Source organism: Chinchilla lanigera, unplaced genomic scaffold, assembly GCF_000276665.1.
Source record: "Chinchilla lanigera isolate Chin_1 unplaced genomic scaffold, ChiLan1.0 scaffold00023, whole genome shotgun sequence".
In the NCBI taxonomy this organism is placed as follows: Eukaryota; Metazoa; Chordata; class Mammalia; order Rodentia; family Chinchillidae; genus Chinchilla; species Chinchilla lanigera.
The window spans coordinates 113,737-137,350 of NW_004955424.1; the positions used below are offsets into that span (position 1 = coordinate 113,737).

Sequence of the window (23,614 nt, forward strand, 5' to 3'; positions counted from 1 at the left end):
AAAAAAAAAAAAAAAAAAAAAAAAAAAAGAAAGATACACACCAAAGGTGGTAGGTAAGCAACAATTATTCCCAGAGAAAGGAGTCAAAATCCCAAACATGATATGCAGTTCTCCTTTCCAACCCAGTCTCACAAAGCCAACATCACCGCCTTCTCTGGCCAGAAGGAAGGGAGTCAGAAAGAGCACCGAGGTTACCTGGGATCATTTTGATAGCTGTGTTCACTTCATTCCACTTGTGCACCCGGTCAAACTTCCAGTCCAGGATGAAGTTCCCATTATCTGTCACCACAGGACCCTAGAAGATAATTTGCACACTGACCAAGGATGGAGACACAGGTAGGCAGGGAAAGACAGGAGAGTGAAGGTGACATCCAGATCAGCAGGCTCCAATGAGCGCTCCCACTCTGCACTTCCTAGAAAGTAGTGGGAGGCAGTAATGAGCGGAGCTTTAGCATCCCAAAGACTCTGATTTGAGTCTTAACTGCCACAGAGGGAGGGAATTCTAAGAAACTTACGAATTCGGAAGAACTATCTACCACCTTCTGTGAGCCTCAGGTTTTCAACTGCAAAAGGGGACAGTGATGCATAGGTCTCAAGATGGCTTATGTGTAAAAGGTGTGCACACATATTCACCACAGTGAGAGCCCGAAGAAGGGCTGAATGAGTCTGAGCTACTATTACAGTGAGAAACTACAACAGAACCAATTTCCAACATGGCACCATGTGCTCAAAACCTCACAGTAAGTACCATCGATAATATAAACTAAGACAATGCTACTGTACCCTGATCAGGAAGTCCATCAAAAGACAGGCAAGGGGCTGGGGATTTAGCTCAGCGGCACAGCGCTTGCCTGGCAAGCGTGAGGTCGTGAGTTCGATTCCCAATACCGGGGGGAAAAAAAAAAAAAAGACAGGCAACATGTGGACTCTAAGAAGGATAACATGAAGTCAACAGAAGACTATCACTGGGCTGAAGGAAGGGAACTTAAGCAAGGGCAGTGTGAAGGGGGGTGACAGGAGAGAGACATGATCAAAATTTATTACACGCATATAAGAATATACCACATTAAAACTATAAAATTAAGGTACTAATAAGAATATATCTTTTAAAGACAGCAAACAGAGATAGAGTCAGAGGGCACACAGGCAGGGGGCAGTCACAAATACTGACAGAACACCAAGGTCCCAGGCGAGGAAACAGACTCCCCTGCAGACTAGAGGAAGAGAAGTGGGAGTTCCTAGGAACCCAGGGAAGCTGAGAGCCTGGGCTCTTCCCTGGGTGAACCTCAGCTCTAAGCAAGAAGCTCCACAGCCTCCTCCTGGCCTCCAGCTACACAGAGAGCCACGCAGCTCCATCAGAGCCTGTATAACCACTGGGGCTAGGGTTATAGTGCTTTAAAAGCCAACACAGGGAAGAAAACTGGTCAAAATAAAAACACCAGGGCATGGGTACAAATCACCTCTTTTCCCTGTCCTCCAGACGTTTTGCAGTTGCACACAGAGCTACAGTTTTGTTTTAGATGATCACCACTGCTTATTTAAATAAATAAGTAAATAAATAAATACGTATATATATAAAGTTCTTGGGGCTGGGGATATATAGCTCAGTGGCACAGCACCTGCCTAGCAAGTGAAAAATCCTGAATTCCAATTCCCAGTACCAAAAAAAAAAACGTTCTTTGCAACCCACTTTCGAAGCTGATGAGAAACACCGGGACTGAAGCATGTACCGCTCATGCCTGAGGAAGCGTTCGTGTAACCCAAGGAAAGTCTACTTCTTGTCACACTGTTTGCATTACACCGTGAGATCTGAAGCCCTGTGGGGCGCAGCACCTGCAAGCCCAGGTTTGGCAGCTGTCAGTGGGTGGTCCAGGCCTTACGCACGAAGGTCAGGTCACCTGAGAAATGCTGGGCGCCAGGCACAGGAGAAACAACCATTCCCCTCTCGTACAGGGGACAGGCACTGTGCTAAGCGTGGTCTGAGCCCACACGAGGCTGAACTCACGAACAAAGCCAGCTGTCTAAAAGCAAACATTAACGATAAATGAAGCTGGGATATCGCTCAGTGGCGTAAGTGCCTGCCTGGTAAGTGTAAGGTCCTGAGTTTAATTCCCGGTAATTAATTAATTAGCTAATTAATTAAATGAAGGCTCTACAGGTCCACCAGGAGCACAAGAGTCTGAAAGGCCTTCAGAAACCTCCAGCCGGGGCTGGGGATTTAGCTCAGTGGCAAAAGCGCCTGCCTGGCAAGCGCAAGGTCGTGAGTTCGGTTCCCGGTACCGGAGAAAAAAACCAAAAAAAAAAAAAAAAGAAACCTCCAGCCGCTTACCGCCTTGTTGACGGCCATGCGAAGCTCAACTTCACCCCCAAATTTCCGCGTCACAGCTCGGCTCACTGGGACATAGGCCATCGGGATGACCTCCAGAGGGATTCCTTTGTGCCACTGATCGCCAAGGTTCTTTGAATTCTTCCTGGGAAAAAAAAGACATATTATGTCAAAAGACGTAATAAAATTAAATCAGCGGAACAGTACAGATGAACACTACATTCCAGAAGGGGTTAATGAGACAACCGGGAGACAGCACAAGTGATCAGGGCAGTGTTCAAAGGGCCTCGAAGGGACTGGCTGCTAGGCTATTTAAGAGGTATTTCATATAAGTGTGATAAAAATGTTAAAATTTGATATGGTTGGCTTATTATAAACATTTATTTTCATGTATTTATATGTATAGGTAGGTGCTACTATTTATGTTCTTCCTACAGCTGTATTTCATAAATAAACACACACATACTTTTAGTTGACACGCTCGGCCCAAGGCCTCCTCCCAGACTCCTTGAAGGGCCTGAAAGCCCGGCAGGCTGTGCTCGGCCTGAGTCACGTGTTCAGTCTGACCCCAGAGGCAGCAGGGCACGCTGAGTCACTGCCTTGGGCAGGGCCGCCCTCTGCCTCGGAGGCTCCCAGGGAGAAGTAATCAGAGACACATGAGGACGAGCTCTGCTAACACGGTGACAAGCTGCTTCCTCTCCCTCCCCGTGAACACTCAGCAGCACTGGTAGTCCTGGCTCCGTGTGAGAGGGCTGTGGCCAATCAGCAACACCCACCTTCAGCACGGAAGCAGGACTGAGCCCTCAAAGACACTCTAAATCCTCGCCGTCAGCCTCAGAAAGCCAGGCGGTCCCTCTACTTTCTCCTCTCTGCACAGGGTAAGGAGCTGGCCCCAAGCCACCTTCTCAGCAGGCAGTGCAGGACACCCAGCCCCTACCTGAAATCAGCGATCACGATGAAGTGGCTGGCATAGCCGGCCACAATCTTCTCCTGGGTCAGGCAGCCCCTAAAGGTGGGAAAGAAGCAAGTGAACAGAGGACTAAGGAAAAAAATCTCAATTTGGGAACTAACAGAAACACCAAATCTACTCAATCCTGCTCAGACAAATTTAACTGTAAGGGCCCTCTATGCTGCATCTAGTGAATGGACTACAGAAACACTAGTCTGTGTGTAGGAGAAACCTAGAAAGCAGATAATGTGTCCCATTCAGGCTGGGCACAGCCGCCTGCAAGATGCATGTGAGAAGCACTGTGTTTGCGAAAGCGTCCCCTGGCCACGGCCTGATAAGGGCCAGCCCGGAACAGCCTGCCCCGTGCACTGCGTGATGGGGCGATGGAGTGGAGAGCGCCCCGGCACTGCATGGTCAGATCTGGTCCCGCCTATCTCTGCTGCTCTCCAGCCACGTTACCTCACGTCTGCAGCCAGGAGGGTTACTCAATACATGAAAATCTTAGACAATAAAGTGTGGTTCTAAACACTATCACTCAGTACTGCTTTGCTTCACTGTTAACCAGCAAGTCAGGATTTTACCTTTTCCACTCACCAGTCCCTCCTCCTGAAACTAGCACTTAAAAACACCCAATAAACTTCTTCCAAATGAATGAATCACATCCCCAAATGCTCACAGATGTTAAGGGCAGCTCCAGGGCGAAGGTCACAATACAAAGCCCATAGGCCTAACACTCCAGCTGATGGATAGTATGCTGGCTCACCCGGGCGTGATTAAAAGTCTGAGTCAGCAGCAGAATGCGGAAACACAGAAGATGTACATACGATCTCACGGAAGAAGCCAAGGTTCCCAGGCACCGGACTGACACTACTCACCAGAAATGTCAGGCTGATGCAAAGGTCACAGAGTCCAAGTAGAAAAACAAAGTCACATACACCGCAGTGACAATTTGGTAATTCTGTATTCCATTTGCTTTCATAAAGACACACTGAAGTCTTTAGAAATAAAATTCCTGGGCTGGGGATGTAGCTCAGTGGCACAGCGCGTGCTGGGCAAGCGCAAGGTCCTGAGTTCAATCTCAGGTACAAACAAAGAAATTCATAAATAAATAAAGTTCCTACAGCACTCACCCACCACCCTTGATAAGATTGAGATCCGCATCTACTTCATCAGCACCATCGATGGCAAGGTCAATCTGTCGGGAGAAGGACAGACACAAAGCCCTGAGCATCTCCTGAGTGGGGCCGCTGCACTGAGTCTGGCCGTGCGGTGACAGCTTATGCGCTTCTCCGCAGCCCTATCAGCGAGGTCCAGTTTCCCACTTAACCAATCAAGGGCCTCAGGCTCCAAGGTTAGGCTGCTTCACGAGGGTCACAGGGACAGGAGCTCAAGGTCTGAGACCCAAACTGTACGAGTGCATTCCCAGTGCAGGTAGCATCACTCCCAAAGAAGGGGAGTGAGAGCAAAGAAAGCGTCAAACATTTTGATGCTCAGCCCCCGAAAGGGCCTGAGGTATATACAGAGATAACAGTGTGTCCGTGGTATTAAATTCCGTGGGGCGGGGGTTGCAATAAGGAAAACACTGAGAAACACTGATTCAGAGGTTGGCACCAGGCGGGCAAACACAGGCAATTTCCAGTGGACAAGAAGATGACCTGGAGTCTATGAAGCAGGTGACACACACTGGATATGGCCCTGAATGAGAAACTACCTGGGCCATTCCCACTGCGAGCCCACCAAACAACTGCCCGGCTCGCCCTGTCCCTCTAGTAGGAGGCGCCACTGCCAGCCCCAAGGCAGTCAAGGGCAAATGGATTCATCCATCTTTCAGAACTCAAGGACACTGGCGCTCTCATCATGGTACTCTGTATGGACATGGAGAATTCCTGTGTGGATTTAAAAAAACAGTGTGTAAGACACACACCCTACTCCCGCTGTAGTCACTTGATGTGGCTGGTGTGGCCCAGAAAGTTTTGCACAGGGCACTGCTGTTCCCATCCTGAAGTTGCAGCTTGCGCTGCTCCCCCCCTGCTCGCCGCTAACCCTAGGGCCAGGCTGAGCTGGGGCAGCACTCCAGGACCTTTTCTGCCTGGCCAGGGGCCCAGCTTCAGCCCAAAGACACTCCTCGCAGCTGCAGAACAGCTGGGTCAGTCTGTGCCCCGCTCTGCCCACAGAAACCCTGTCAGCCCTTCCCATGGTTCCCACCATCCCTCCCAGGCCCCTGCGTACCACGGTGACATGGGTTAGACCACACCCAATCCCCACTCTCTCGGCACACTACGCACAACGCATTCCATTCACTCAGTCCAAATCACCCCCAGAAACTGGGCGCTGCTCACATGTGCCCACAAAGCTCAGTCACTACCTAGCTCTCAGGAAAGTCCTCGCCTGCCACTGCCCCACAGCCTTTCGACTCAGCTCTAACTACCTCTTCCCTCAAAACTCTTCTAACACCGCCCTGGGCCAGAGGTGCACCGGCTCTAACTCTGGCTCTGCCACTTATAGCGTGGCCTTAAGCAAATGACTTACTCTCTCCTGTGCCTTTTTTACATCCATAACATGCAACGGTTATGGTCCCCACCCTCCAGGCTGGTGGTGATTAAAGATCTTAGTACAAGAAAGCACCTCACACAATACCTGATACGCGATGGCCCAGAAAGCACTAGTTAGGCGGTGTGTGATGCTGTGTACCCTCATCACTTTCGGCTGCTCTGGACTGCCCCCGCGTTTCCAGTGTTTCCAGCCTTTCCTGCGAGACACTGACTTACCTTCCACATGTGCATGGCTGCCTCCGAAGACGACCTCTCCTCTGCACACCAGTGATCCGCCCCACAGCCTGCTCACACCAGGGCTGGGCTTCTCCACTGCCCTTCACCGCACTCGTGCTGAGCCCTCAGGGTCACCTCACAGTGAAACTGGAAACCTCTCCACCTAAGACCTTAGCCAGAACTAATACTCGGGATCCAGGAGAAAAGCTCGTGGGACTAACTGCTCCTGTCTCTAGACTTGCCAAGGTCCCTGGAGCTCATGAACAAGTGACAGCCACAAAAGGAGAAAGGCACAGTGGTCTCTCGCTCTTGCTCTTACCTCTGGGTGTCGGTCCAGATCGCTGAGGGTTAAGCCGTACTGCAGGATGAGCTGCCGGGCCTGGGGAGGACAGGAAAAACCTCCCGTAATCCTGTGCTCTGAACGCACAGCAAACATTCTCAGATTTTTTTGTATTTAAGTATCAAACAGTGTAAGCCTGATTCATGCTCCTTCTCAAATCTCATCCTGCTCTGCCAAGAGGTAAGAGATACAGCCCTACTGGCAGCAAAACCGCCCACCAAGGAATTCATCCTGCGAGCCGGGAGAGGCACACGGTCAAGCCCGGGCTCCAGTGTTGCGCCAAGAGCCCTACTCCACGACGTGCTGCTTCGAACAGTGCCGTGGCCTCCTAAAACTTCGGCAATACATGTTTTTAAAGTTTTTCTAAGATAAGAACCAAATTCACAAAATATTCAAAAACTTTTTAGAACAATGCAGAACAAAAAAAGTTTGAAGAGAACTGAATTGACAGTGATTACAGGCCATACTGTTGAGGAAAAACAAGCAAAGAGATACACTCAGAAGAGTATTCAGAGGCAAGATTTCTGGAATGGTTAAGTGAAGAACGTGCAAATTTAAAACACCAGCCTAGGAGATATTCCTAACTTCCAAAAAAAGCCCCATTTACTATAGAGGCAGGCCTCACAGGAGCCCCGAGCTTGCCTGGCCTAGGAGAGGCACCGTGTTCACACCACAAGGAAAAAGAACAAGAAGGGGCAGCGGGGAGAAGAAGAGGGAGGGAAGAAGGGAAGAGAAAAAGAAAACCAACGCAAAAGTGGGCACAGGAGGACCAAGGCCAGCCCTCTAATCAAAAATCCTAACACTCTAAGAACAAAACACTGAACAAAAGCCCCACCTCTGAACATGAGACTTTTGGGGGGCACTTTAGATCTAAACCATAACACTCACATTACAGTATATACCCTATTCCTGCTCCAAGAATATTTTATGGCTTTATCAATCAGATATACTGTAATTTTTGTTACTGTACTTCATTAATGTAAATGATCACATTTACTCATAAAGATCAATATTTTTACACAAAAATCAAAAAAATAAATAAAACATGATGTGTAGGATTTCCTATGTGTAGGTCTTATTTGGGATTCTGAGTCAAAATTTAATGGATAACGTGAAGGCTAGGTTTTTATTTGATGTTACTAAAGATAATTTAATTTTAAAATATTGTTGTGATATTTAGAAGATGCCTTATTTTTCAGAGACGTAACGAAGTACATACAATAAAATTATTTGTAGAATTTGTTTTAAAATAATGGTGATAGAAGAGGTTGGGATATAGATGAAACAAGACTGGCCACAAATTGATAACTGAAATTTCCTGGTTAGTACCCTGAAATTCACTTTATTGTTCTTTATCCTTGTTGAAGTTTTAAATTTCCCAGAATAAAAGGCTAAAATAAAACGTTCCCCCAAAAAATTCAATGGGGCTGGGTATTTAGCTCAGTGGCACAAGCGCCTGCCTGGGAAACTCAAGGTCCTGAGTTCCATCCTCGATACCGAAAAGACAAAAAAGAAAAAAAGATTCAAAAAAAAAAATTCATTGCCTGGCATGGTGACAATGTGTCTATAATCATAGCACTCAGGAGGCTGAGGCAGGCTCTCAAGTTCAAGGCCATCCTGTACTACATAACAACACCCTGTTTCCAAGAAAAATAGGGCCAGGGATACAGCTCAGCAACATAGCATCTGCCTGGTACATGTGAGGTCCTGAGTTCAATTCCTGGTACCAAAATAATAATAAAATTTTTAAAAAGTTCATGATATTGTTTTTATTAAAGAGAAATATATAATAAAGGAGAAAATAAAAATATAAATAGTACATGTAGGAACTGAGAATCCAGTAGAACCAATGCATGATTTTGTTTAAAGCAGAACTTCATTATCCATGCCAAATGAAACAGGCCTGCTTAATTAAGAAACTGCTGTTACCCCTTATTTGATTTCTTGGAAGGTCAGATAACAACTTATTTTCAGTTTTGTGCCAAAAGCTGGGAGGAGATAGCCTCAGAAGGAAACACGGCCAGCATCTTGGCCTTGGACTTCCCGCCTTCAGAATTAGGCAACGAGAAACATCTGGTTTGGAAGCCCACTCAGTCAGGCTGCCTTGCTCTGGTAAAAACACAACTGCCTTGCTCTGGGTTCCACACAACTGCAGGAGTGGCAACCCATCGCCGGCTCAGTCAGCACAAGGCAGCTGCAGGTGCGCAGGTGAGACCAGCACCTGCTGGACCCCGGCTGTCCCCACCCAGGGAGCTGAGGGGTCTCCAGAAAGTGCAGCAGACGCACCGCGCCCCCTTCTGGCCAGAGGCCAGAAAGTGTACGGAGCAGGAAAGCAAGCCCGGCTTGTGTTGCTGAAGACAGGAAGCAACACCTTGCTCCAGTCCCACAGCTGTGCCTCCAAAACCATGGCACAAGGCAGGCGAGTTAAGTGGTCCTCTGTTCCCATGAATTTCACAATAAAATCTGAAAGTGGTCCATTTTCCTTTTACCACTCAACCGAGGTGGGAATGAAGGCAAAGTGAATAATAAAAGTTGATGTGGGCTTAAATTAGACCTGACTTGCAACTGCTTTATTCTTCTCTTCCAAAAGCCTTTGGCTTTAAAGGGAAAATCTACCAAAATCACTTAAATCCTTTTAGGTTTACTTGTTTTAAAAGTAGGGCAATGGGCTGGGTGTGGTAGCCCACACCTGTAATCCCAGCACTTGGGAGGCTGAGGCAGGAGGATTACTGTTTCAGGCCAGTGCGGGCTACATTGTGACCTCAAGGCCAGCTGGGCTACTTCGAAAGACCCTGTCTCAAAAAACAAATAAACAAAAAAAAGTAGGGCAAAAAGTATTTTTATTTCCTTTCAACCATTTCAGAAGATCCCATCTGGCTACACTTAACTCAAAATAAGTTTGGGCAGTGGGGTAAGAATAACTAGACATGGGAGTTATTAAGCCCTGGGAACTTCAAGTGACTCCACCTAATTAACTGGAATTGGCCAGCATTTTCCAGTCTAGACACACTGTTATCAATTGTCACTAAGAACAGGTGGGTTAAGAGACTGTTCTGTTTAAAAAAAAGGGGGCGGCACAAACACTAAAGATAGCAATTTGAATAGCTCAGCTCATTCCCAAACCACTTTAAAACTACAAGAACAGAGTTCTTTTTAAAGGTATAAACCTGGCCAAACAAAACAGTGATAAACTTTTAAAAGCTGTGATGTGACAGGTAATACTGGCTCTCAACTTGCCTGGGGGCTGCGGGCTGCCTAGAAACCCGGCAAAGCACACTTCTGGGTGTCTGTGAGGGGGCATCCAGGGAACACTGGCTCGTGTGTCATCCAAGTCCGTGCAGAAGCCCAGTCCTGAACGGCTGGGGGCCAACAGAAAAAACTCAGCATGGGGAGCTCACGCTAGGCACACGCTGCACTTCTGGGGCAGGTGTGGGGTATTTTGCTCTACTGTCAGCAGAGGACTCCAGACTCTGAACTCTTCAGACTTTGACTGCAACTCTCCAGGGGCCTCCAGGCCGCTGTTAGCCACAGACTGGGGCCGCATCACTGATCCTCTAGGTCTGAGCCTTCCCGGTTCTTGAATGAAGCAGCCAGCTAATAGTTTCCCTGGCTTTTCAGCCTGCAGACAGCCACTGTGGGACTATGCAGCCCCTGACCAAGTGAGTCAATCTGTAAATCCCCTCTTGTAATTACTATACTCTACGAGTTGCTTCTGCTGGGCAAAGGTAAGCAGCAGAAATAAGGAGGATATACTAGGCCAGGACCGGAGATAGCTATGAAGCAACGAAATCAACAACACGGAACTTCCCAAAAGACTCAGGAAGCAGTGTTATAAACGGAAATCACATGAGACTGGTGCAAAGTCTACTTAAGAACATGATATCCCTCCTAGGGCAGCATGTTGATTCCTGAAAAAGGAAAAACAGCTGGTTTTAGGACTAGGCTACCAACCATAGCTGAGGACAAGAGTACCCTCTATCAATGAGCTCTTGCTTTCCAGCAGCTCCCCTGACATGCAGAGGCTTTCAAAGAGCACATATTTATAATTCTCATGATTCCATGGACAAACTGCAAAGTCTCTGCAACTAGGTACTAGTGTCCGAAGGCCCCACTCACACTTGCCCAGAACCACCCTCCACACGGCTTCTCATCCCCCAGCCACCTAGCGGCTAGTCTAGCCTCACCTTGTTCACATGGTGGCAGAATGTTCCGGTACCGAGAGGCCAAGCCCCCGTGCAAAAGCACTTTTCCAAGCTGGCAGCACATGCCTGCAATGCCAGCACCCTGAGAGACCAAGGCAAAAGGATCACAAGTTCAAGTCCTGTCTGGCCATTAAGCAAGACCCTGTCTCAAGAATAAAAAATGAAACAAGCTGGAAGGCAGGCCTGTTCCCATGTACCTGTAATCCCAGCACTCAGGGGCTCGGCAACTTACCCTGTCTCATCTTGAAACTTAAAAATTCTTAAAAAGCAAGGGGCTGGGGAGAAGACTGGAAATGTGCTCAGTACAAAGGCTCTGGTTTCCATCACCAGTGCTAAAGAGAAAAAAGGTTTAAAGCCTCTGCTGTCATCTCACTGGGCCGTGCCTCATTGGCAAACACGACGTGAATACAACCAGATTCACATCAGGGCCTTTTCAGCCCACTGAAAGAAGATCACTGAAGGGTATATGGTTCTGAGAAGATTAAAAACACATTTCAGACAAAGGATCACAATCACAATGGCATGAAGCTCCTCAATAGCAAATTAAAAACCGGACGACATAGCAATACCCTCACAATTTCAAAGGCATTTAAAATAGAATCCTCTAGAGAACCAAAGGACTGAGTCATTCTCGCCTTCCTGTTCTCAGTGTCCACTCTTCTTGTCTCTCCTAATCTTTAATGGCTCCACTGCTTTCCTCCTCCAGCGCCTACTACTTTATGATCAAAGAACATTAGACATCTAATCAATAATCAAAACACTCTACCTGTATTATTAACACCTCACTTAATTCCTTTTTTAGCCTCAAATTTTTTCACCTGCAGGTAGGGATAAGACTGTATTCCTTGAGGACAGAGACCACACGATTACTACGAGTACTCCACAGAGCCTGAACTCAAGATCCACTGGAACTTTTCGGGACGAATAGATGAGCACACCTACACCACACTGTGAAGAGCAATCATCTCTCTATAAATGCCTCTCCTATGCCTGGCTCTCTCACCCAGAACCATGTGATGTGCAACACAGCCAGGTGTCCGCATCCTCAGGGAACCACGAGACTGAGCTAGAGCCAAGACGCTGAGCAGAAAGCGGGACTTACCTGGAAGGAGGTAGGGATACAGACGACGCTCAGATTCTCTTCTTTCACTCTTTCAGCTGTGAAGACACAACAAGGCAGAGTGGTGATTTTTCACCTGTCTCACTTTATTTTTTTTGTCTCTTGTCCCTTTGTTCAAATTCTGTGTCCCTCCCGAGCCGTGAGGAGAAAACCAGTGACAGGTACAGTAGAAACCGGGCAGGTGAGTACGAGCCCGGCACAGACTGCCATCCGAGAGCTATGTTAATGCTTGCTATTGGTATGGGCCTGGGGATAGGTTAAGAACTTTGTATAAATGAGCTGTTTTAATCTGAGCAACCCAAGAGATAAGTTCAGATTATCATCTTTTTTTTTTTTTGAGACAGGGCCTCGCTATGCAGTTCAGGCTGGCCTTGAGCTCACTTTGTAGCCCAGGCTGGTCTCAATCTCCCAAGTGCTGGGATGATAGGTGAGAGCCCCCAAGCCCAGCTTATCATCTCTATTTTACAGACAAAGAAACTGAGGAACAGAGAGGAAAAGTAGGTAACTTGGTAGTGATCAGCTGGTTCTAAGTATGGAAAGGCTGGAATATGATCCTGGGCACTTTAGCTTTACAGTCTTATTAACCACTACTTTATGTTGCCTTTTGTAAGTACAACTGTACTTTCGCATTTAATAAAAATATAGTAATTTTAGATCCCAAAGGACAGTTAGAAGGGGAAGTTGTTCATTCATTTTGGAGTTGCTTATTTATTGTCTTAAAACTTTCAGGAAAGTTTAATTTTTAAAAATGTCTTAAGCTGGGCATAGTGACACACATATATAATTCCAGCAGCAGGGAGGCTGAGGCAAGCAATCACAGGATCACAAGTTGAAGGCCAGCCTGGGGTATGCAGCAAGACCTTGTTTCAAAGAAACCAAAAAGAAAAAAAAAAGGTCATAATGAAAATATTCTTCTTAAAATTTCAAGTCATTGGGGGCTGGTGGTACAGCTCAGTGGTACAGCTCAGTGGTACAGTGCATGCCTGGCAAGCATGAGGTTATGAGTTCAAGTCCCAACACCCGAAAAAAAAAAAAAAAAAAGAATAAATAAATACAGATCCCTTTAAAAAAAAATTTCAAGTCACTCTAATCTGCATCCTGGAAGGTTCAGGTGCCACTCTCATAAAATCCACAGTAATTCCCACACCCTAAAATTCTCCCCATACTTAGTTAAGTAGAAAGGTGCACAGTACTACAGCTCCTGCCTGGCCCCATGCAGGCTCCCAGAAGCCATCACGTCAGCAAGCAGTTCTCAATGACCAGTGAACCAGAATTTTGCCTCCAGGCCCTGCCCCTTGGCACCTGAAGACACCAGCGTTTGGGTAACCCTTTCCTCCGGGCTTTGTTTTCACAAAGAGCAGGGCAGCAGAACCTGTTGGGCAGCCACAGGGCTGTTCACTCCTGTGCCTTTCCTAAGCACAGAGACAGCCCAACTGAGGGCAGCCTACTCTGTCCCACACCTACCCCAGGGCCGCGGACGGGGCAAACCGACTCTGACCTCAACTTGTCTGTCTGAGGAACCCACCAGCTTCACAGAAAGCCCAAGACCAAAACACAGGGCCATGAATGGAGTGTGCCCCCATCGTGACTGAAATTCTGCTGGGCCCTCATCTAAGTCAGCTCTCCCCGCCTTCCTACCACCGCCGTCTGTATTCCTACCTCCTTCCAGCTCAGTCCTGCTTCCCACCACCTCCCCACCACCATCACCCACCCCAGAAGCTGAACAGACTGAACAAAGGCAAGGGGACCTCCCAGGCCAGCTGAACGGGTCCAAGCATCCCCCTTTCCTAAGACAAGCAGCAACACTCAAATGACCTCAGGCAAGCAGTCCCAGCGCCCCTGCTCTGCCCTGCGGGCGCCAAACCCTGCCCATCTCCTCCCTACCCCTGCCACCGCGCACAGAGTGCACAGGCTGAGAACGTACCGATCTGCTGCACAGCATGGACAATTGTAGAACCACTTCCGATTCCCAGCACTTGGTTATTCTGCCAAAAAAGGGAAGACAAAAAGAATTACTATCATACTTTATTCCACTGTATCCTCTTCTAGAGCTATGAAATGATGATGAACAGCAATTCACAAAGACAAGTGCAAAGCCGGTCCTATGCCTGTATCACAGACGCACAGCCACGGAACCTCAAAGCTGTACTTTATCCTGATGCCCAGTGGGCACTTAATCAACAGAGCCCTCACGCTTTCGAGGCTGACAGTTAATGTCGCCACTCCCTCCCTACATTCTGCCTAACAAATGATTTGCTCAATTACACCACACAGCAACTTCGCAGCTGCAGATAAACCCTAGAAGGTTCCTGGCCAACCGCAGTGAGGGCTGAAAGAAAGGGCCGTAGAAACAGACAACAGCCTGGGTGGGTGTAGAAAGCTGGAGTGCCTGGCATCAGTCCCTTTTCACCCAAGATTTCCACCTAGAAGGCAGGGCACCTGCAAGTTGGTAACAGCATAGAAAACCTTAAGGTCACACCAGGCCCATCCAGGATGGGGTCAACAGAAGAGGCAAGGGTCTAAAGTAACATCAAAATAGTAAGACATGTCAGCATCTGCCCAATTAACGCCCACGGAGCCCTTGTCTGCCTCAGCCAGTCTCAGAGAAAACAGGAAACAAGTAAAGGCTTAGCAAGGAACAGAAGATAACTCATGTTATCACGTGCAGGAAGGATGTGCAATAGATGCAGAGCACTCCCTGAGCACAGAGGGCAAGAGACATGTGTCACAACACTGAGCCTGCAATCTTAAGGAAGGGTGAAAGGACCTATGAGCAGACCAGTCCACCTACAAAGAGCGAAACAAGGCCAGGGATTAGCAAATAGGGGCCAGCGTGGACCATGTTCAGCTGCAGCAAAACTACTAAAATCAAAGCGGCAGCTAACATTTATTAAGCACCAGCCAAAAGGACTCACAAGTGTTAATATAAAGATATACCTCACAGCACTCTCGCATGACCTACAGTCCCAATGCTTTAGTATGAGTTCAACACTGTAAGGAAAAGCTGAAATAAGCAAGATGTTACGGACTATCTTTTCAATAGAATGCTAGAACCTGCTTGTATTATCTGACATACAAGAGTGTATGCTATTTGACAGACTCAAACTTGTGGAAAATTTTTAACAGAGCAAATAATTCTTACCCGAAGTATCAGGAGGGGCCCCTGAGAAGTGGGGTGCCACGAGGCCCCTCACACACAAATGGCTCAATTGTTTAGTGACCACCTGTCACAGGCAACTCTATGGCTTTAAAATGACCAGTGGGAACTCAGGCTCTCTAAACTAGTTACTCACCTCAGTTACTGACTGGGAGGTGCTGAGGCAAGAGGCCAGCCTGGGCTACAAAGTGAGGTCAAGGCCAGTGTGAACTGCATAGCAAGACCCTGTCTCAAAAAAAAAAAAAAAAAGAACCAAAAAAACTAAAATGAAATAAAATACTACCTCCTGTTCATTGGACTGTAATACATTGATACCCTAATACCTTGTTTTCAGAGAACCATTTGGATTTTATTTCTGAATTTAATATTAGTAAAATATTTGTAATATTTAAAACAATCACACACACACACCTGACCTACAGAACATCCTAGCTTAGCAACAGCTCACACCATGCTGGCTCCTTCCTCCTGTGACCCTGTGGCTGACTGGGAGGTGCGGCTCACAGCTACTGCTCAGCGTCCTGGGAGTTTATCCAGCCACCTATCACTAGCCCAGAAAAGGCCAAAATGCAAAATTCAAAGTTCAGTTTCTACTGAACATATATGGTTTCACATCATCAAAACTTCCAAGTCAAACCATCCTAAGGTGGGGGCGTCTCTTTTAAGAGGTGTGCCCTTGGGGGCTGGGGATTTAGCTCAGCGGTACAGTGCCTGCCTGGCAAGCGCAAGGTCATGAGTGCAATTCCCGGTACCTGAAAAAAAAAAGAGGTGTGCCCTTTGGGAAGTGATCAATCCAAGACACCTGGGGGGTGGTGGGGACTAGTGCCCATTAGATAGTATCTAGATAGTATCTACCTATCGACTCTCATCTCTCCAGGTACCAGCACCTTGGTATTGAATTTTCCAGCCTCCAGAACTGTGAGTCAATAAATTTCTGTACATTACAAATACCCCAATGCCCAGCAGGAAAATGGACTAAGACACCTGAGAACAGGTTCTAACATCTTTTCCAGGAGTTAAACAAAATCTTAGTATGTGCAGTTTAGCTGGGCATGGTGGCATGTGTCTATAACTCAATCCCAGCATTCAGGAGGCTGAGGCAGGAGAAGCATTACGAGTTCAAGACCAGCCTGGGCTACAAAGTGAGCTGAAGCCCAGCCTAAACTGCACAGTGAGGCCCTGTCTCAAAAAAGCAAAACAAAAAAAAGTGCATTTTGTATCTGTATCATGATTTTGCCTTTTTAAAAAATCTTTTAACAGTATCACTTCACACAAACACAACAAATCTCACTTTGAATAAGTCTCACTACTTATTAGTGTACCCTGAAATCTAACCAATTTCAGGCAGTTCGTTTTGTTGAAACAGCACTGCATTTCAAATTTCTTTAACGTTCCAACAACTGATTAACAATTCATTTTGGCAAGGGAAAGCCCATTGTGAAGTTTTCTTTGTAAGAAGGAAAGTCCTGGAATCCCTCAGAACAAACATAGCCACAAGGCAAATGCTTCACTCCCCACAGGACAAAGCTTTAGGAATATTGAGGAATAAAGTCCTAACCCCCTTACTTAATATGAAAATATGATCCTTCTTAGTCAGACTATAGTTAAAACTAAAGAGTAAAAAGAATGACCAACAGAGAGAATTGAGTATATACATACACACACACACACACACACACACACACACACTAATGTCCCCAGTCACACACTTGTATAATGAAAATGCTCGTACTCAGGTTTCTTCTAGCCACAGATTTCATCAATGTCTAGCCTCTTAATCTGCTGGAAACCACTTTTACTAGTTTAAAGTTCCAAGTGCATCAAAGGGTTTAGGCCATCAGAGCAGCGCATGCCCTTGTAGGCACCTGAGTTAGAGAGAAACATTATAGGTAGTCAAGTAAGGCTGAGCCCTCGAGGGAGCCAGTATGGAAGACAAGCTACCTTGCAGCTATGGGAGAGATAGACACTTCTGCTGTGGGAAGACCTCAAGACAAAAGATGAAACAAAAGATGTGGGGGTTAGTCCACCCACACACCTCCCTAGGGATGGACATCAGGGACTGATATTTTAAGTAAGTGTCCATCACCTTGAAAAAGACAGGAAGAGTCACTAACCCACCCGCCTAGAGGAAAAGTTCCTGTTCTGTATTCATGGCTGCTTGCTGCGTGACTTACCTCACCATTTGATCCCGATTTAATCAATTTTACCTGAGCAATTACATTTGTAGTCTTACTGGCTGACCATAGTTTTGTCCCATCTCATGCACACCTTGTGATTTCCCATGTTTCCCTCCTTGGACTTGCCTCACCTTGGGGATGTGCTCTATAAAAATCCTAGAAAAGACAGGGTCCTTGGCAACCCACTAGGGTCCCCTTCTCTCTCAGCTTTCTTTTCTTCAATAAATACATTCTGCTCTTAACCTCCACTGTTCCTAAAATTCATTCTTTGATTTTAGAGAACACGAATTCATACCACATATCTAGTAGGTTGAAGGTTTCTTTCCCCTATATCACCCTGATCAAAATTCCACCCACAACAATCCCAAGAAGGCAACACATCCAACAGTCATTTAGCTGCCGTGGCAAATCCCAAACACAAGGACTTTAAGACAAGTCAATGAACGTCTTAACATCACTGCAAGACATTATAACACAAAACCATTCAACATGGCTACATATTTCAACATGTAACAACCTTGAAGCAATGAAGAAAATGTCTTGATTTCTCAATGACTGGGTACACTTGACCTGAAGCTCAGAACTCAGTCACACAGTAATCTGATTGCCAGATTCCTCACAGTCAAGCTCACCCATAAACTCAAGTCACCCTCAGACTCCCACATCAGGCATTACTCAAGATAAACTTGAGTCACACAAGGTCTACAATTCCTCTGGCTTTTAGAAAAGGCCAGGAAGGAGCTGGGGATTTAGCTCAGCGGCCCAGTGCTTGCCTGGCAAGTGGGAGGTCGTGAGTTCAATTCCCGGTACCGGAAAAAAAAACAAGAAAAAAAAAGGCCAGGAATTGCAGGTACCTGCTAGACCCAAAGCTCTCACATCATGCAATCCTGCTATTGCAGACACAGAAATTAATAGGCAGTTACACAGGGCGAGGCCCTCAAGGGAGTCAGTGCAGCGAAAGATGAGACACACTACAACTGTGGTGGGAGGAGTATCTAAAGAAGGCAGGGCCTTGAGATTAAAATCACAATGGCCAGATTTACGTGCTTCCTTAAAGTATAAACAGAAACTTGCAATTATACTGTTTGGTACCATCCTTTTGGGATTTCCCATAGAAATAAACCATCATCTCACTGGGCCATCCTCTCCCACTCACTGAGACTATAGATTATGGACTAAAGTTAATGACGTCATCCATATACCCCTGCTAAGTGCCCTGCTTCCCTACTGGTTCAATATTAGCTAAGAGGCTATACTCGTAATCTCATTGGTTGACTGAAGTTTAACCCATGTTGTACCCACCTCAGTGACTCTGACCTCTGAGGCAACATACTTTGGACCCCTCCTGCCTTTCAGCAGCTATTCATTCCTATCCTATCAACCTTTCATATTCTTAACCTCCTTTGTAATTCATTCTTCAATTTCAGGGGACACGAATTCAGCACATCTGACATCAAGCAGGTTGGGAGTTTTACTCTCCCACATCACTGCTACCTTGGTATGAAATGACTGGTGCAGGAATCAAAGCCAGTCAGAGACAGCCAAAGGCTGCTTACAAGGTGGCCCAATGGCAGAAGGCCCTTTTAAACCGTATGTCCTTTGTGCAACTCACCTTGTCCAATGTAACCTTGGAAATACATCCACTAAACAATCAGAACCATTGCCACTGCCCTCAAATTTCTTCAGGCTAAATCAGTCAAAAACCAAAGCCCAGCTGCCACAGAGAACAAAAGGGTAAGGCCACAGACCTTCAGGAAAGCAGAGTCCTACACAGCAGCCCGTTTCAGATACTATCTACACCCTCGGAAACAGACAGATCTGGACCCAGCGATACAAAGGCCTCAGCTGAGATCTCTCCAAATTCTCCACTCACCCAGAAATGGAACTGGGCACCAAACTGGAACACCAAAAGGCTACAGGTATGAAACCCTCCATTCCAAAGGTTCTAAACAAAAGGCCATCAGTAACTCCACAATCTCCATATATATGTCCACACATACTTCAGGCAATCAATTCAGTGAACATTTAAGAGCAAGTCTCACTGTGGCCAGCAATGAATGAAGATAAAGTTAACTCTCCTGTAGGAGCTTACCCTTTCTGGGGTTGGGAGGGACAAACATGTCTAGAACATAAGCCACCAACATAATGTGCCTCAGAATCGTCCTCTCCTTAGGAAGTTAAGGAAAAGCTGAAAATAGGAAATGGCCTTTGAATCAAACCTTGAAAGGCATACATTTTCAATAGGTGCCCCCCAAAGGCTAAAGGAGGTGTCCCCATCATCACCTTATAACCTGCTTAAATAATGTGGCTGAAATCCAGTGGTTTTGGGAAGGAATCGCACCTGAGATGAGGATTTGAAGATTATTTAACCAAATAAAAACTATAAAACAAAGGTCAAGGAGACATGTGCAACCAAATGTTAATCTGGTAGCAGAACAACCTTAATATTGAACTTTTCTATCTGTATAGTTTTACCCATCTATTAACAATTCATTTTACATAGGTACTTTAAAATTTCAGTTTACTGTCCAAACTTTATGGCTGTGGCACTGAATCCCCAACTTTGAGCAAAACTATACATTTTATATTATATCTCTTAATTCCTATAGAAAATCCTATTGCTAACCAGTTGCAACAAGCTGACATAGAATAAAAGAAATAAAGATAGGCAGAAAAAGAGACAAGGAAGCCAGGCGTGGCGGTGCATACCTGTAATCCCAGCACCTGGGAGGCTGAGGCAGGAGGATCGTTTGTGAGTTCAAGGCCAGCCTGGGCTACAAAGTGAGCTCAAGGCCAGCCTGAACTGCACAGTGAGACCCTGTCTCAAAGAGATCAAAAAAAAAAGGAAAATCAGTAATTTCTAAATTGTACCTTTAACAAAAACTGAAGCTTCAGGACAGAAATCCAGGAAAAATTCCTAAAGGCTTTGGACACAATAAGCCTAAAAATCTGGTTTTCACCTAAAAATTGTGCTCCTCCCTACCAATCCCCATTTTAGGAAGTTCACTATTAACAGAATAGTGTATCTCCGCTTCAATCACATGCAAATGGTTTGCACTTCAACGTAGCCCCCCAAAATGGGCAAACCCAACAGACCCTAGAATATACATCCTGATAATTCATTTTAGGAAAACCCCCATTCGGGTGTGGTGGCCAGCACTTGGGAGGCTGAGGCAGGTGGGTCACTGTGAGTTCGAGGCCAGCCTGGGCTATAAAGTGAGCTCAAGGCCAGCCTGAACTGCATAGCAAGACCCTGTCTCAAAAAGACCAAAAAAAAAAAAGTCTAAATGAATGTTTCCCTTGCATGCCTCTCACTGACTAGTCTGGAAAATTCTTTTTCTGATAATTTTTTTTTTTTTGGTACCAGGAATCGAACTCAGGACCTTGCACTTGCCAGGCAGTCACTTATGCCGCTGAGCTATATCCACAGCCCAAAATCGTTTTTCTGCAACAGGGGACAGCTAACTTTCTCTCTGGGAAGGGTGCGTCTAGGTTCCCCATATCCACTCTGGGGACCTCCTTGGACCTGTCAAAAGGTACACCAGAACAAGGCAGCAGCGGAACCGGCGGGAGGGCCCTGGCACGAGAGGGACTTGGTCTGGCCGTTCCTTCTACAGAACAGGCTGAGCCACAGGTTATCACGCCGGCCCCTCCCACATAACCAGGCTGAAGTGAAGTTCGAAGGACGCTGTCTTCGTAACTTTGTGCACAGAAGCGTTGAGAACAAGGGAGAATCTAATACCACTACCCCAGAAACGGAGAACAGGGACAAAGAGTTAACAAGACCGGGAAACTCCACCACAAGGCAGAAATACTCCCCTTGGCTTCCGCTGCGCTGCTATAATTAAGACAATTAACCTGACTGGTGCCAGCAAACACACTTGGGTTAACAGACTCCAGCAGCGAACAGTACCACACCTGTCACTTAACAAACTAACTGCTAAACATCTCCGCAGTTCCACCTTAAAGACCCGCATCCTCCAAACGTCAAGCGATTGTCCGGCGCTGTCAAAGAAAGAGGTTTAAAGCCGCGGCTTCCCCTCCTGGCCTCCCGCCGGGAACTCAGGAACCCGCGCGCGCGCCCAGCTTGGAGAGAAATTTCAAAGCACTTTCTAAACTGGCTCCCTGCCATCCTTCCAGAGCAACAAGAAGTACAGCCCTCCAGACGGCCCCAGCTCACCATTTTCGGTTTCATGACAAGGAGGCCGCGCAGCCAGCGCCCCTAATCCCCACTCCAACATCAGACGCCGCCGGACGCCACTTTGCAAGGCGTGTCTGGTGCGCTCGATTTTTAGGGGACTTGCTCCCAACCGCTTCCACCGCTAAAAGGTCTTTGGGGAGCAGGGAAGAGACGTCGCAGCTCCGCCAAGGGCTCACCCTCCGCGCCGCTCAGCCCCCGCCTTCCAAGAAGGAGGCGCGCCCAGCGCCCCTCCGCGCGCACCGCGAACCCTCCGCGCCCCGAGCCGCTCACCCTCACATGGTTTTTCACGGCCACATGGCCCGCCAGCTTCTTGGCCTCCTCGGCCTTGGACATCGTGGAGCGAGCCGGGCAGAGACTGCTGGAGACCCGGCCGCGCGCGCCTGTGCTTCCCGTGTCGCCAACGGACCCAGACTGTGCACGCCCCGGCAGCTGCACGTGGGAGCCGGGGAGGCCCCAGAGGTTCCCGCCTCCGCCAGAGGCCGCGCCCCCGGCCCGCCCGGGCAGCGGGGCCAAGACCCGCCCGTAGAGGGTGCTGAAGGGCCCGGGGCGCTGCATCCCGACACCTCGCTCCAGCCTCTGGTGCTGTCCCGCCCCTGGCTCGTCCGGAAGTCTGAACGCTCTTACGCACGGTCCAAGCCGGGTGCTGCGCGAGGCTCGCTGGGAAATGTAGTTCTGAGGCATCTACGACCCGTAGCCGCGCCACAGTCTGGACTACCAGCCCCGCAATGCCTCGTGCCCGGAAGTGCAAATGCTCTCGCGATGGACAAAGCGGGTGGTGACTCCTTATCCAGGGGAATAGTGTTTACGCTATGGTTACTTCAATTCCAGGAGTTATGTCTTCTCAGGAATCTGAGAAAAGTATTAGGCTTGACCCTGTCTTTTTTCGGAGCAATGAGGATGTGGCCGTGGGAGAGACTTCAACTACTGTTCTACGGCTTTCTTAAGGTCCATTCCTCTAGATCGCTTCCCGTGCAAACGTACGTGCAATACCCATGCCTCCTGAAGTCCATCCTGGACCCCTGTAAGGCTAAGACCACAAGTGCAGACTCCCCAGTTTTAGATATTGTCCTGGACTTACTGGCGTGGTATGATTTTCTTTGTCCAGAGCCTGTTTCCGCACAAACGAGTGTACCTTCTGTGCCTCGTTTAAAGTTTCCTGCTGTGTGGGATAGTAAGGAATGGGGGTTGGGCTTGGTTTTGTTCCGTTTTGGGTGATACTGGGAATTGAACCCAGGACCTTCGCGCCAATCTACATACCCACCCCCCGTATGATATTTTGAGATAGGACTCCTAGAGTTCCCCACGCTGGGCTGAAACGTGTGATCCTCTTGTCTCAGCCCCTCAAAGTGCTGGGATTACAGGCTTGCCCCCAGCTGAGTGAGGAATTCTTACTGTGGCCATTTTAAAGGCATGGAAACTAATTCTGACCACTTGGAGGTCCTCTAAAGTATGTGGCTTTGCCAGGTGTGGCGGCGCACATCTGTAATCTCAGCACTCAGAAGGCTGATGATCGCAGTGAGTTCAAGGCCAGCCTACACTAAATAGCGAGACCCTGTCTCAAAAACAAACAAAATACATGTGGCCTTTGTTCTTCAACTCTGACGTCCATCTGCTATCAGACACAGCTCTTTATCTTCTCCATGCAAAGCCCCACTGAGGGCCACTACTACTGCCCCTCATCGTCTAGATTTTTTTTTTAATATAATGTACTGTGCCTCCTGGGCTATGTGTTGTCTGCACCAGGACCTCCGTTTGAAGTCATACTCAAATCCTCAGTTTTAGGCCAAATTCAGAAATTACTATAGTGTTCTGGCTAAGATGAAGGACAAACTATCTGAACTCCCGATACTGTTGGTCAGTGAAGTTGAAAGCCACCCTAGGTAAATCTGTGACTTGTTTGTATCTTCTTATGGGCAGTCTTTCCTGCTTAAGGTTCTTAGCATCCACTACCAAAAGGTTCATGGTGTGAATCTTGGCCAATCGCTGATTTATCCTCTACCCTTAAAGACTTTAAACCACTCTGACTGATCTGCCTTTCTGACTGTTCCTCTCAGCACAACGGAGTTGCATCTTATCAGCTGAACACCACTCCTTAGAGACGTCCTTCGGACCATTTTATCTAATTCATTTCCCACCCACGTTTTATCACATTACCCATGGTTTATCTCCATCACAAAACTTCCCTTGATCATTTATTTACTTAGTTTGTGCTTATCACATATACTCTATAAAATAGAACTCTTGAGAAAAAGGGACTTCTGTTTTTTCTTCTACACAGTCTGTCATTCCTAAATAGCCTTCAACAAATAACTAAAGCACGACTTATTAACAAATTCACTTCATAGCTGGGCATGGTGGGACATGCCTGTAATCC

The 23,614-nt window shown here is 47.2% G+C and overlaps 1 protein-coding gene across 1 annotated transcript in view; it reads right to left on the reverse strand.

The window, feature by feature from the left end:
• Rpia (ribose 5-phosphate isomerase A) overlaps window positions 1-21,841 on the reverse strand; it is a 28,281-nt gene extending 6,440 nt beyond the window's left edge. Inside the window, exons 1-8 of the mRNA XM_005385377.1 lie at window positions 21,511-21,841; window positions 13,630-13,690; window positions 11,688-11,743; window positions 6,363-6,422; window positions 4,406-4,470; window positions 3,264-3,332; window positions 2,330-2,471; window positions 196-295 (exon numbers count right to left, since the gene is read on the reverse strand). Coding sequence (XP_005385434.1) covers window positions 196-295; window positions 2,330-2,471; window positions 3,264-3,332; window positions 4,406-4,470; window positions 6,363-6,422; window positions 11,688-11,743; window positions 13,630-13,690; window positions 21,511-21,795 — 838 coding nt within the window. The 5' untranslated portion in view covers window positions 21,796-21,841. The remainder of the gene's footprint in view (window positions 1-195; window positions 296-2,329; window positions 2,472-3,263; window positions 3,333-4,405; window positions 4,471-6,362; window positions 6,423-11,687; window positions 11,744-13,629; window positions 13,691-21,510) is intronic.
• Between the last annotated feature and the right edge of the window lie 1,773 nt (window positions 21,842-23,614).